This window comes from Stegostoma tigrinum, chromosome 6 (genome assembly GCF_030684315.1).
Source record: "Stegostoma tigrinum isolate sSteTig4 chromosome 6, sSteTig4.hap1, whole genome shotgun sequence".
Lineage (NCBI taxonomy): Eukaryota > Metazoa > Chordata > Chondrichthyes > Orectolobiformes > Stegostomatidae > Stegostoma > Stegostoma tigrinum.
In genome coordinates, this window is record NC_081359.1 from 106,743,490 (window position 1) to 106,759,193 (window position 15,704).

At 40.5% G+C, this 15,704-nt stretch overlaps 1 protein-coding gene across 3 annotated transcripts in view; it reads left to right on the plus strand.

The window, feature by feature from the left end:
• The first annotated feature begins 899 nt into the window (after positions 1-899).
• Positions 900-15,704, plus strand: part of gucy2f (guanylate cyclase 2F, retinal) — a 72,957-nt gene continuing 58,152 nt past the window's right edge. The window contains exons 1-3 of one of the 3 annotated variants that reach the window (XM_059646834.1): positions 900-1,757; positions 3,941-4,773; positions 13,251-13,552. In XM_059646834.1, the coding sequence (XP_059502817.1) occupies positions 4,029-4,773; positions 13,251-13,552 (1,047 nt within the window). In that variant the 5' untranslated portion in view covers positions 900-1,757; positions 3,941-4,028. The remainder of the gene's footprint in view (positions 1,758-3,940; positions 4,774-13,250; positions 13,553-15,704) is intronic. The other 2 variants (XM_048532100.2, XM_048532102.2) reach the window with 2 other exon arrangements.

Below are 15,704 nucleotides of genomic sequence, written 5' to 3' on the forward strand. Positions count from 1 at the left end.
TTTGCTGTAAACTTTCTATGATTCTATAATGAGCAGATATTCTGGTTTTGTTACATTGATTAAGGGATAAATATTTGCAAGCCAGCTGGAATTCCAGGTGGCATGATCCTTATAATTAGCAAACAAAACTAAAAGGCTCTTCTCACCATCATTTCTCCATTCCCTTGAATTTCCTTTCTCTTCACTTTTTCCACCTCTTCCCACACACTTCCATTCCCTTTCTTCATTTACTGCTGTGTATTCATAACCAGCAATGTCAGAAATAAACAGAGCCCTTGCTTCTGTAAGAGGCAGCTTGGAGACTGAGATTAATGTTGGCTCTCCTGTGGTATTTGAAACTGTCCATTTTAAGCATGAATATTAGATGGGTCTGAATTTTGACAAGAGAGCCATGAAACATTCAGGAAGGGAAGGAGCTAGAGAAAGCCATCGGCTTTTACTCCACCCAGTGGACTGTGGAGTCCCAGCTGGATCCCAGATCCAGCGAAGCATGAAGGATTTAATTTCCATGTCAAAACAATACTGTTATTACACTGTTCTTCAACAGTTCAGGCAGCATCTTCCCCACTTCAGTGCGTTTAGTCTAACAAAAACATAGTCACAATTAATACATAGTCAGAATTTTTCTGAAGAAGGGTCTAGGCCCGAAATGTCAGCCTTCCTGCTCCTCTGATGCCGTTGACCTGCTGTGTTCATCCAGCTCTACACCTTTTTATCTCACGTTCTCCAGCATCTGCATCTCCTACTATCTCTGAATCAATATACTCCTGTTTCTAAAATAAAAAGTTGCAGGTATAATCAGAAACTTCCTTCATCTGAATCCCATCTGAAAGCCATCTGAATTCCAAGTTGGAAGCGGACCGAGGACTATTACTGAGGAAACAAGTCTGGAACCAATAACACCATTTACTGCAAAGCAAACAGCGACTTTTCCTCCGAGTCACCAGCTCAATTTCCACTTTCCCCTTCCTCACTTCACTGCACCTAGCAACGTCCCCAGCTCCCATCTAATTCTAACTCTCACTGTCTCCGAATCGGCGCTGCAATCGGATTAATAGTAATTTAAGCAAAAACACGATCTCTCCAGAATGGAGATTAGATCCGTCTCAGTACGCAGAGTGAATTGGAGGTCACTTTCCGCAGGTAATCGCTAGCAGAATCTACAAGTAGCAGAGAATGAGACAGAGAGATGGAGGACTGAAATACTTTCAAGAACTTTAAACAAGTGACCATCTCGAATACTGATTCATCAAGACTGTTCACAAATACTACGTGCATTCCTGCAAGAGGGGAAGCCGCTCAAATTGACGGCCATGGTAGGCTCTGTCCATGGTGCTGCAATACGGCTGTTGCTGTCCGTGGTCCTGCAATCAGAACAGCCCCGCGCCAGTCGCATTGGGAATGTACGATTCATTTCGACAGATCACGACAAATATTTTCTCCGAATAAGCAACGTCAATGATGGTGGATTAACCTTGGAGGCAAAAGAAATGTTTCCTTTTCTTGCTTAGTGGAATAACCCAATCTAAATAGAAGCAGAACATGTATTTTGTTCATTAAGGCGATGTCTATGGGAGTTCTGTCATTAGGGAAAGAGTGATATCACATTAATGAGGATGATGATATTTTTGTAATATATCATTTAATTTTTTTTAACCACGGTTAAAACTGGGAGAAAGTGACAGTTTTGCCCAGCTCCAACAAAAGTACGGGATTACCAAACTGGACTCTGAACATCAATCCATCTTCATTGATTGGTAAGTGAACCCTTGGATAAATGTCGCTGGAGGCAGCTTTTTCTAGTCTTTGTAACACAATTTGTAAGTTGAATTGTATAGGCCTCATCAATTTGTCCTTTTAATATTTATGTAATATTTATATTAGTAAAACATCTTCTGAATCATTAAATGAAGCTGAGTTGACAGGTTTTTACTAGTAACCACATTTCACCAATAATTATATCTCCTCAGAATTATGAGCTTTATTAGAATCATAGAGTCATTTAGATGTACAGCATGGAAACAGACTCTTCAATCCAACTCGTCCATGCCAGCCCGATATTCTAAATTAATCTAGCCCCATTGCCGTGATTTGGCCCATTTTCCTCTAAACCCAGAGACCTTCAAAATGTTGTAATTGTACCAGCCTCCAGCACTTCCTCTGGCAGTTCATTCATACACGCACCGCCCTCTGCATGAAAAAGTTGCCCCTTAGGTCTCTTTTAAATCTTTCCCCTCTCACCTTAAACATATGCCCATTAGTTTTGATTCCCCAACCCTGGGGAAAACACCTCAACTATTGATGTTATCCATTCCCACATGAAATTATAAACCTCTCTGAAGTCACTCCTCAGTGAGTGATGCTCCAGGGAAAATAGTCCTGGCTTATTCAGCCTGTCCATTTAGCTCAAACTCTCCAATCCTGGTAACATCCCTGTAAATATCTTCTGAAACCTTTCAAGCTTTGTTAAGTTTTTCAAATCGCCAATAATCTATTAGAGCACATGGACAAATGACATACAGGCCAGGCTAAAATAAAAATATGACTTTCTTAAAAAGCTTTAAATGATGGCATACAATTTCAATAAAGAAGTTGACTTTTTTGTGTGTTTCTGTGCAAGATTTAAATGTGAACTTTTTGGATATGGTACTGATTTACAGATCAAAACATCTCTATTGAATAGATACATATCATTATTACTGCCTTTTTGACTAATTTAGGATGAGCTGCACTAATAGATTTGGCCTGGGGAGGTTAGAAGCAGATAATGTGTATTGGACATAAATATGTTCCAATCCCCATCTACACCTCCCAATTCACATTTACAATCAGGCATGCAATTTCAAATTCTCTTGTCTTCATTTTTAATTACATGAATTCCTCTTATTGAAAATCATAAAAATCATTTTTTGGAGATATATGTTGTCAGCTGATGGCAATGTCTTCAAGGTCACTTAATAGCCATTAATACACATAATCCAACCTTTATTATCCATGGCAATGTGCCTTATCTCTTCACCCACTGCACTTAACTGATTTGCATGGGACAAAGTTATTTTAACCAATATTGTCTGTCCTATTCTTTTGGAAGTGCTGCTGTTTACTTTCCATCCATCCAAAGTTATGTATTGACTACTTGGCTAAAATTCAAAATTTGGTCAGATTAAACAGACATTGGATTTCTTAAGTAGTATCAGAGATAATGGGAACTGCAGATGCTGGAGAATCCAAGACAACAAAATGTGAGGCTGGATGAACACAGCAGGCCAAGCAGCATCTCAGGAGCACAAAAGCTGACGTTTCGGGCCAAGACCCTCTCTGATGAAGGGTCTAGGCCCGAAACGTCAGCTTTTGTGCTCCTGAGATGCTGCTTGGCCTGCTGTGTTCATCCAGCCTCACATTTTGTTGTCTTGGATTTCTTAACATTATTTGGATGCCTTGAAATCTATTAACATTACTGCAAAAGTCCTTCCGATATCATAATTGTTTGGAATAGAATTGGGGAATCAGGTGCCCTCATCAATCAGTTAAACAGTGTGTTATATTGTCATCAGAAATCATGTTTGCCAATGGTTGAAGATCAGTTATTCATTATGTCTAAAAGAACACCTAATAGTTCACACCTAGACATGATTGTATTTAGAAGGTCAGGGTTAAGTTTCAAAATTATTGTGTCTTTTATATTGTAATTCTGAAGCTCTCACCCAAAATTCTGTTGAAGCTGGTGGGTTAATTGAAGAATTCAAAACTGTTTTGGAGAATATTGTTAGGTAAGTGTTTTAAGAGACATGGCGAAAGACAGAGAAATGGAGTTAAGCTCAGATCAGACATGGTCTAGTTGAATGTTGGAACAGACTTGAGAATCGCCTGCTGCGATGTTATCACTGATCAATATTATCAGGTATAACGATATTGAATACATATTTTTTGATTCAAATAGGTTACTCACTTCTTCAGGGGCAGATGTCACTACTCTTTGTGAATGAATCTACCCTGTTTAGATTCCAGCTGTAAATGCTTCCAGGAAAATGCTGAGTTCCTGTTGGACAATAACAGGCCATCTATTAGAGTTCACTAATCATCCTCAATGCTATTACATACCAAAGCAAAGGTTCTTTATGAAGTTAAAGTTCTTTCCATCATTATGCTGCCTGCTTCTGGGAACACTAATCTTTCCGCACTGCGTGCACACTTCAGTTTTCAAGGTTGGAGTTGTTGGGCCTTGGTACTGTGACCCAAATTTTTCCAAGGCTCTTCCATCAATGGCAGCCAAGCTGGCGGTTGATCGAATTAACAAACATGGTTCCTTATACAATAGATATAAGCTTGAACATGTGGTGCTTCAAGATGATTGTCAGACTTCAAAGGCACTGAGTAACTTTGTGGAGTTTGAAGAACGTGCATCTGCATTTTTGGGTCCAGTGAACCCAGGCTATTGTGAGGCAGCTTCACTTTTGGGCAAGAACTGGAACAAGGGAATATTCTCATGGGCCTGTGTTAACTTTCAACTTGATAATGCCAACAGTTACCCTACATTTGTGAGGACTTTACCATCACCTGCCAGGGTTTTGTTTGGTGTGATGAAATATTTTCGCTGGGCTCATATCGGTATAATATCTTCAAATGAAAATATCTGGGTAGACACTGCTAACAAATTAGCCAATGCTCTCAGATACAATGGACTTCCAGTTGGCATTGTCACCTCAATGGGATTCACTGATGAAGATATTATGGAAACCTTAATGAAGATTAAAGACGTTCCAGACCTTCGAAGTAAGTTTATGTTAAGTTAAAGTACCTTGACTATATGTAAATGTGTGTGTCTCCATCCGTTGATGCATTAGGTAACACATGAAAAGAGTGTAAGGTATACTACTTCAAGTTTGCTTAACTTTCAGCTAATGATAGTTAGCTCATTGGTTCAAATCAAAGAGTGTAAAATATATTCACAAGTATAACAAAATTAATCACTGCAGCATCATTAATACTTTTGATTGTGCAAAGGTACATAGGTGCCAATGTTTACACATGCTCACACACATATATGCAGGCACAGTCATACAAACAGAAATATCTTATAGCAATCATCATGTAGTTTGGAAAATTGGCTCCAATATAAACTCAAAGAACATTAGTCTAAATATCCAAACATTTCTGAAGTAAAGAGTCTTTGTCAATAGAGACTTCAATCCAGGCAACAAATTCATGTTCTACAGGACCACAGTGGTCTTTGACATCGTGTATGAATTAGGAATATGGCCTATGTACAGCAATTACCTCAAGTCCTTGATCAAAATGCCTCTGCAAAATCCTGCAAATTCAATGGTAGGATAGATGCACCAACCTCAACGTCATCTGTCAGCCCAACATTACCAACATTGGTTAATGTCAAAAAGTTGTGTGGAGTGGTCTTTTTTTTGTTTGCACTCCTGACTAAAGTCTCCTAAAGCAAAGTCTTTGCTCTGAGCTTTATCATGGCAAGCAGTTACTGGAGGGGCAGAGAAAACACTTTAAGGATGTCCTCAAACTCTCCCTGACAAAATGCGACATCCCAAAGAATTGTGGGAATTCCTTGTTCATAGCTACCCAAGATGACGTGCTATCAAGGTGCACGCCATTCCAAACATCTCTAAATGTCCAGCCTGAGGCCAAGTGCAGAAAGCAGAAGGAGCTGCTGAAAACCCAAATGGTTCACACGCTCACTTCAGGAAGCATGACCTTTTCCCCCACTGTGGCAGGGTGTACAGATTCAGAATTAGAGTGTCTAGTTACCTCAGGACGCACAGACTCCAGAGTGGGAGAAGTTTATCCTTGATCTGGAGAGTCAGCTAAGAAGAAGAAGAAACGTTAAAAATATTAATGCAGTCCTTTTATTCAATATATGTCAACTTTGTCCCTCATTCACACCTCATCTGATTAATGTATTCAATACTTATTATGTCTCTGCTGCGAGTAATATTGAACACGTCAGGACCTAGGGCATGACAGAATGCATATGTTACTTTTCTTTTTGTTTTCATGTAGGCCAGTTGCTGAACCTATCCACTGGGGGAGGCAATGGCCAAATGGTATCATCGCTGGACTGTTAATTCAGGCACCCAGTTAATGTTCTGGGACCTGGGTTCATTGCGGTATCATTGCTGGACTGTTAATTCAGAGACGCAGATAATATTCTGGGACCTTGGTTCGAATCCCAACACAGTAGATAGTGGAATTTGAATTCAATAAATATCTGGAATTAAGAATCTAATGATGCCTGTGAGTTGATTGTCCAGGAAAAACCCATCAGTTTCACTAATGTCCTTTAGGGAAAGAAACTGCCATCCCTACCTGGTCTGGCCTACATGTGACTCCAGACCCACAGCAATGTGGTTGAGTCTTAACTGCCCTCTGGGCAATTACGGATGGCCAATAAATGCTGCCTGGCCAGAAATGTCCCTCATCCCGTGAACATGGAACATTGAACATTACAGCACAGTACAAGCCCTTCCGCCCTTGATGTTGTGCCAACCTGTGAAACCAATCTGAAGCCCATCTGTCCTACACTGTTCCAGTATCATCCATATGTTTATCCAATGACCATTTAAATGTCCTACTACTGTTGCAGGCAGGGCATTCCAAGCCCTTACTACTCTCTGAGTAAAGAGCCTACCTCTAATATCCTTCCTATATCTATCACCCCTCAATTTAAATCTCTGTCCCATTGTGCTCGCCATCACCATCCAAGGAAAAAGGCTTTCACTGTCCACTCTATTTAATCCTCTGATCATCTTGTATGTCTCTATTAAGTCATCTCTTAACCTTCCTCTCTCTCTTGAAAACAGCCTCAAGTCCCTCAGCCTTTCCTCATAAGACCTTCCCTCCGTACCAGGCAACATCCTGGTAAATCTCCTCTGCACCCTTTCCAATGCTTCCACATCCTTCCTGTAATGCGGTGACCAGAACTGTATGCAATACCCCAAGTGTGGCCGCTCCAGAGTTTTGTACAGCTGCAACATGACCTCATGGCTCGAAACTCAATCCCTCTACCAATAAAACCTAGCCCACCGTACGCCTTCTTAACAACCCTATCAACCTGGGTGGCAACTTTCCAGAATTTACGCACACAGACACGGAGATCTCTCTGCTCATCCAAACTACCAAGAATCTTACCATTATCCCAGTACACTGTATTCCTGTTAATCTTTCCAACGTGAATAACCTCACACTTTTCCACATTAAATTCCATTTGCCACCTCTCAGCCCAGCTCTGCAGCTTATCTATGTCCTTCTGTAACCTGCAACATCCTTCCACACTATCCACAACTCCACCGACTTTAGTGTCATCCGCAAATTTACTAACCCGTTCTTCTACGCCCTCATCCAGGTCATTTATAAAAATGACAAACAGCAGTGGCCCCAAAACAGATCCTTGTTTTGCACCACTAGTAACTGAACTCCAGGATGAACATTTCCCGTCAACCACCACCCTCTGTCTTACAGCTAGCCAATTTCTGACTCAAACTGCTAAATCACCCTCAATCCCATGCCTCCATATTTTCTGCAATAGCCAACTTAACTCTCTCTTTTTTGCAGACCCTTATTTCCAGATTATTTATTAATGAATGAATGAATGAAAAAAAGAGGTTGCTGATGTACTTTTAATAAAAGTATGTAAAAGTTTATTATCCAAAAGAAAAGCAAAAACTAATTGTACTAGATGGGAGAAAAGGAAGATCTCATTGTAAACATTAAAAAGAATGATTGCTTCCTTTTATCCCAGCAATACCCTCACTGGCACTCAAACGTTATTGAAGAATCAACCTTATCTCCCTAGGCCCGAAACGTCAGCTTTTGTGCTCCTGAGATGCTGCTTGGCCTGCTGTGTTCATCCAGCCTCACATTTTATTACCTTATCTCCATAATAATGTTTTTGGTTCAGCTGGATAAGCTGTAATCAGCTTTGTTTTGGTGAATTGCTTCATATTCACTCGGTGCAATTTTCTTCAATTCATGACCCTTGTCAAGACCCTTAAAGCAATTGCTGAGTCAGTTCACAATTGTTTGACATACATTCCCTAAATGCATGTCTTCAGCAGCCTTCTAAAATGTCTTTCTTTCTGAAACCTTGCCTTCTGATTCTTTCTTCTCACTGACTTCTAAGCAACACAAAACTTCTCCCTAGCCATGACTGCTTGGAGATTGCTAAGTAACAGCACCTCTGTTACCTGCTCCGGCCTCTTTCATCTCTCACTCTGTGTGGTGGTCTTGAACCCTAAGTCAGCAAACACCTGAGCAATTAACTCCCCAGATATATTTTTATTCATTCATAGGATGAGGGCATTGCTGATCAGGCAGCATTTATTGCCCATCCTTCATTGCCCAGAGGGCAGTTAAGAGTCAGCCACATTGCTGTGGGTCTGGAGTCACATGTAGGCCAGACAAGGTAAGGATGGCAGTTTCCTTCTCTAAAGGACATTTGTGAACCAGATCAGTTTTTCCAACAATTGGCAATGGATTCATGGTCAGCATTAGACTCTCATTTCCAGATTATTTATTAAATTCAAATTCCTCCATCTGCCCTGATGGGATTCAAACCCAGGCCTCCAGAACATTATCTAGGTCTCCAGGTTAATAGTCCAGCAATAATACCACTAGGCCATCGCCTCCCCATTATATTTCTGGTCATTTAGCCAAAACACATAACTTCTTATAAATGCTGTTTTAAACTCATTCGTCAAAAATTCTTTCTGACCTTTATAAATGTCAGGTCAGCTCTTCACAGGTGCAAAAACGAAACCCATTTTTATCTCCACTTTAGAAACCAAGTTATTAGATGGTAATAATATGAGATTTCATACCAAATTTTTTGGACTAAGGTCATGTCTATATCCAGCTTACGGTTGATTCATGACAAGGGATCTTGAGGTCATTCATTGAAAAAATGTATATTATCAGATGGTGTAACTATTGCACTTTACTGCAATCATACACAGGGCCTCCAGGGAGCAGTTACACTGTGTAAACAAATGCTCACCAAAAGTATGAACTCATGGCCTGTCCAAAAACAAAGGCAAACATATACCTTGGATGATAAGAGATATTTCATTCGAAAAGAAAAAAGGGAGCATATGTAATGTTTAGAAAACTGAAATCAGACATGGTTCTGCAGGAATGTAAAAGAAGCAGGATATAACTTAAACAAGGAATTAGGAGTGTTAAAAGAGGCCATGAAATGTCCTTGACAAGTAGAATCCCAAGGTATTTTATTAGTATGTCAGGAACAAGTGGGTAGCTAGGGAAGAGGTAGGTCCATTGAACGACACAGGAGGGAATTTATACACAGAATCAGAGGAAGTGAGTGAAGTCCTTAATGCATACCTCACATTGGGATTCATTCATCAAGGACAATAGCATGTATGATGACATGATTATGAAGGGCATCTCGATATTGTAGGGCATGTCAATATTAAATAGGGGGACACGTAGGGTGTCTTGAAAATTATTCAAGGAGATAAATCGTTCAAGTCTGAAAATCTTTCCCAGGACACCGAAGGAATCAAGGGATGAAATTACTGGACACATTACAGATTTCTGGTACAATTACAACATTGATAAGACATTTGGGTGGGAATATGAATGGGAAGGATTTAGAGGGATATGGGCCCAATGCTGATAAATGGGACTGGATTTATGCATGATATCTAGTTGGCATGGACAAGTTTGACCGAAGGGTCTTCTTCCATGCCACATATCTCAATGATTCTATGGTCCTACCTTTGAGCTCTCTTTAGCCAAAGACAAAGTCATAGAAGACTGGAGAAAAGCCAATGGTATTCCTTTGTTTAAAAACAGCAATAGGATTATCCCCAGGAAATTGTAGGCTGATATACCTTACATCAGTGGTAGGGAAATTGTTGGAGAAGATTCTTAGGGAGAGAATTTGCTTGCATTTGGAAAAGAATGGACTTATTAGTGATAGTCAGCTTGCCTTATGGTCGGGAATGTCTTACAAATTTGGTTGAGGTTTTTGAGGAAGTTATGAAGATGATTGATAATGGTAGTGTAGCGAATATTGTCTACATGGACTTTACTAAATCATCTGACAAGGACCCTCATGGAAGGCTTATCCAGAAAGTGATGTTATATGGGATTCATGGTGTGCTGGTAAGTTGGATTTAAAATTGGCTTGGTCATAGAAGACAAAGGACATTTGTGGAGGACGTTTTTCTGACTGGAGGCCTGCGACCAGTGGCGTTCCATAGTGTGCAATTTTGGCCTCCTTTTCTGAGGAAGGATGCTAATGCCCTCGATAGAGAGCAGAGAAGGGTTACCAGGCTGATTCCAGGGATGGCAGGTCTGACATAGGAGGAGAGAGATTGACTAGGTTGTGATTGTTTTTGCTAGAATTCAGGCGAAAGTCAGGGTGGGGAGTCTTCTCATAGAGACTTAAAAAATTCTAACAGGACTAGACAGGGTAGATGCAGGGAGGGTGTTCCCAACTGTGAGTGTGTCCAGAACCAGGTGTCGCAATATGAGGATTTGGGGTAGAATATTTAGGTCAGCGATGAGGAGACATTTCTTCACCCAAAAAGTGGTGAGCCCCTGGAATTCATTACCACTTGGAGTAGTTGATGCCAAAACTTTGAAAGAAGTGACTAGATATAGCACTTGGGACGAATGGAATCAAAGGTTATGGGGAGAAAGCAGGATTAGGCTATTGAGTTTGGATGATCGTGAAGAATGGCGGAGCAGCCTCAAAGTGCTGAAAGACCTCCTCCTGCTCCCATCTTCTACAGTTCTATGTTTCTATGTATGTTTCTATGTTAATCAGTGCTAGGACATCTGTTTGTGATATACATATACATAAATGATTTGGATAAAAGTGTAAGTAGTCTGATTAGTAAGTTTGCAGATGACATGAAAATTGGTGGAGTTGTGTATTAGGAAAGTCAAAGAATACAATAGGATATAGATCAATGGAAAGTTAGGAGGAGAAATGGCAGGTGGAGCTTAATCTGGACAAATGTGAGGTGATCCATTTTAGGAGGTCAAATGCTGGAGGAAGACATGCAATAAATAGTGGGACATTTAGGAGCATTGATAAACAGAAGGATCTTATAGTGCAAGTCCATAGCTTCCTGGAAGTGGCAAAACAAGTGGATAAGGTGGGAAATAATGTGTATGGCATGCTTGCCTTCATTGTTGGGGCATTGAGTATTAAGGTTGGCTAATCATGTTGCAGCTGTATAAAACTCCAGTTACACCACATTTGGAGTATTGTGTGCAATTCTGCGCACCACACTATAGGAAGGATATGAAGGCTCTGGAGATGGGTAGTCAAGATTTTAATCATGAACAATGGAACAGACTTAAGGGGCAACATAACCAACTCTTTCTCCTGTGGATAATTTTTGAAGCACCCTTGCTTCTTTGCAGATCACTTTAAATCAATGCCCTCTTGTACTTGTTCTGTTTATGGCTCAGTGCTCTGAAGCCAAGGGGAACATCCAACTACATCTCACTTTGTGTAAGAATTTTGTAAGTTTCAATGAGGCCACCCCCATTCTTCAAAACCTGAGAGAATATAGACCCTGTTTCTCAATCTATCCTCATACGGGATTAATCTGATAAACCTCCAGTGGGCTATGGCAAGTATATCCTCACTTAGATAAGGAAACCAAAACAGCACACAATATTCCTGAGTGGGGTCTTAAGGCTTCATTTTTAATTGATTCCTGGGAGAAAAAGGCTAAGGCATAAGGGCCAAAGCAGGACTTTCAGTCTGCTGGCTCTGTTCTACCATTCAATAAGATCATAGCTGATCCAACGATCCTGAAATTCATTTCCTTGCTTTTTCCACGTAGCCCTTAATTCCCTTTCTGATCTGTCTATCTCAACCTCTCTATAATGATCGAATCAGCCTCAGCAGCCCTCTGTTGTAAAGAATTCCAGAGATTCACATTTCTGAGGAAGGGTCATCGGGCCTGAAAGGTGAACTCTGTTTTTTCCTTCACAGATGCTGCCAGACCTGCTGGGCTTTTCCAGCAACTTTGTTTTTATTCCAGAGGTACACTACCCCCTGAGAGAAGACATTCTTCCTCATCCCAGTCTTAAATTTGTAACCGTTGTTCTGAAATGATGCCCTTTGGTTCTAGAGTCTCCCACAAGAGGTAATTACCTCTCCTATCCTGTCGAGTCTCCTAAGAATATATATTTCTATAAGGTTATTCTTCCATATTTCATGAGTACACATCCAACCTACTCAACATTTCATCAGGAGACAATCCCTCCACAACGAGATACCAGCCTAATGAACATTTGCTGGACTCCTGTGCCAGTATTAATTTCCTTAGACTGGCCCAAAACTGTTCACAATATGGGAAGGTGATGGTCCGGTGGTGTTATCGCTAGACTGTTAATCCAGAGACCCAGATAATGTCCTGGGGACCTGGGTTCGAATCCCACTACAGTAGATGGTGGAATTTGAATTCAATAAATATTTGGAATTTAGAGTCTAATGATGACTCTGAATCCATTACCAATTGTCAGGAAAAGCCCATCTGGTTCACTAATACCCTTTAGGGAAGGAAACTGCCATCCTTACCTGGTCTGGTCTACATGAAACTCCAGACCCACTGCAATATGGCTGACTCTTAACTGCCTTCTGGGCAATTAGGGATGGGCAATAAATGCTGCCTGGTCAGCAACGCCCTCATTCCATGAATGAACAAAGGGAAAAAAAATGCCAGCTGTGATCTAACTAGTGCCTTGTATAGATTTAGCAAAACCTCTCTACTTCTATATCCCATAGCAAAAGCTCCCTTTGATATTATCAATAGCAATGTCAACATTTGTTGTGAGCCCTTAAGAGGGAGGTTGTGTGCCACCTTCTGGAACCAGTGCAGTCCATGTGGTAAAGATAGCCTCCCCTTTGCCCAGCGCTGGTGGTGTGGAGTTCCAGTTATGACAGTGACAATGAAGGAGAAACTGATGTTTGTTGAAGCAGCAACATTGTGAGATTCACTGGAGCTTTTTGGAAGGTCATTGCTTTAACAGGCACATGTTGTCTTTGTTATTCTAGGTGGTAGAGGTTGTGAGTTTTGAAGAATTGAAGAATTCTTGACCAATGCATTCTGTAAATACACTCGTGGTGGCAGGAGTGTGTGTCTAAAGTGGTGTATAGCCACGGATAAAAGTGGGGGTATTTCTATTGCTGTCTGTTCTGTTCACTTTATAGGGAAATACTAATGTGGCCTTCTGTATTCTAGTTGTTATCATGTGCATGCACTCGGTCCTCATTGGAGGTGAGGAGCAGGCTGTCTTACTGCAGAAAGCCCACGACATGGGGCTGACCAATGGGAGGTTCGCTTTTGTACCATATGACACCTTACTCTACAGTCTTCCTCACAAAAATACATCTTACTCTGTGCTGAGGGACAACAGCAAGCTGCGAGAGGCTTATGATGCTGTTTTGACGATAACGATGGCATCTGAAGAGATGAGTTTCCGTGAGGCATTTTTAAAGGCACAAGAGAACGGTGAAATAGTGACATCTCAGCAACCAGAGCAGGTACACCCAATAAGCCAACCTTCTCTAAGCAAATTAGTCAATGTTTGATAGCATTGCTCAAGGTTTGCAGGTGGGGCACAATCTGTCTATTGGCCACAATTCTGATAACATGCTGCGGGAGCTTATGGTGGCACTTCTGGGCAAACTGGAGTGGCAGGTTCTCCTGGAATAAAATCCTGCTGTTCCCATCCATGTCTTCACTCATCTGAGTGAAACACCCATTATGAGTCCAATGTCCACTTCCCTGTGATTTTCAGAAAAGATTATTAGAGTAGCCACAATCTTATTGAATGATGATGCAACCTCAATGGGCTGAATGGCCTGCCTCTGCTCCCACATCTTGTGGTCTAAAATAGAAGCAAGCTTGAAGAAAAGACAAATGTGCCTAAATTAATGCAAAAAAATTTCTAAGCTACAGGTACAATGTATATCTTGAAACAGAAATAGCATGCTGCATGTGATTTGCACTCGCATGTAGTTTACTGGGCTATTAGCACACGGCAGTCCATTGTTATTACTGTTTAATTTGTAATATGATAATGGTTAGTGATAACCTAAATTCAGGAATTGAGGGTATGCAAACATTTGGAGAAATGAGAAGTAAGAAAAGCAAGAATGATGTACAACCTCCCTAAAATTAACCTTGTGATAAAGTGGAGTGAGAAGGAAGAAATAACGACAGCTTTTCTGAAGGGTATGTCAATAATCAGCGGAGATTTTAGTTGACATATTGACTGGAAAAGTCAGACAGCCTAAGGTAGTCAAGGTTTGGAATTCATAGGATAGTTTCTTAGAGCACCACATTTTGAAGCTGGCAGAGAGCGGGCTTTACAAGAGTTGGCATTGTGCAATCATATTGGATTTAGGTGGCAGCAAACATAATATAATTGAATTTTACATTCAGCTTAGGGAAGTGCAGAGCAGAACTGAGATTTTTTAAATAAGTATGACCAAGGGCAATTATTGAGAGTGCAAAAGCAGAGCAGACTCAAATGAATTGGCAAATTAATTCAAAGGAGAGGTCTGTAGAGATATAGTGGCAGACATAGGAGGATACTTACAAAATTACAGAACAGATACTTTCCAAAGAGTAAGTAAAATTTCAGTGGTTGAACCCACTTTCCAGAGTTGACTAGATGTGTTAAAGAGATTGTATCAAAATTAAAGAAAATCATTTAATTCTGCAAAGATAGGTGTCACATCTGAAAATTAGATAGAATATAAAATGCAACAAATGATCAACAAATTAATGAGGGAGATTACAAAGCATGAGAGACAGCTAATCAGAAATATAATAATAATGCTGTAGTAAGGGTTTCTATCATTTGAAGAAGAAAATAGTTAACAGAATGAGTATTAATTGTGTAGAAATTCAAATTGGAGAAGTAATCATGGAAAGCAAGGAGTTTACGGATGAATTGGAAAGGTATTTTGCATCATTCATCTAATGGAGACAAGTAACATCCCAGACACAGTGATAAATCAGGAAATGGAAGGGAGGTGGGAACATAGGAAGATCAGCAGAGAAATGATGCTGAGTAAATTGTTAAAGCTGAGGTTGATCAGTGCCCACGTCCTGTTGGACTTTATTTCTGAGTCTTAAAAAAGGTGGCCCCTGAGATAGATGGTGCATTGATTTTAATTTTCCAAATGTCCTTGTTTCAGCAATTGTCCGATTATATTAGAAAACAAAGTTGGGGATTGCAGAGCTCTGAGATGCAGAGGGATCTTGGTGTCCTCATGAATTACAAAAAGTCAGTGTGTAGTTACAGTAAGGAATTTCCCTCTGGGAAGTTAGGAATGGGCAACATGTACTGGCCTACTCAACAACACCAATGTTCCATGAACAAATAAAAAAAACTTTACACAAAAAGTGAGAGAAAGCAGGAAATTACAGATCAGTTAAGTTGACATCTGTCATCAGGAAACTATTGGAGGCAATCATTAAATGAGTTACAGCAAGGCAAATGGATAGGGGGCAGTACAGTGGCTCAGTGGTTAGCACTGCTGCATCACAGCGCCAGGGATCTCCATTCATTTGCTGTCCTTGGTGACTGTCAATGTGGAGTTTGCAGTTCAGCTGCTGATGCTTTACTCACTATCTGACACTTCTGATCACTTGCAGAGATTTATTATTCAGCCTATCGGCACC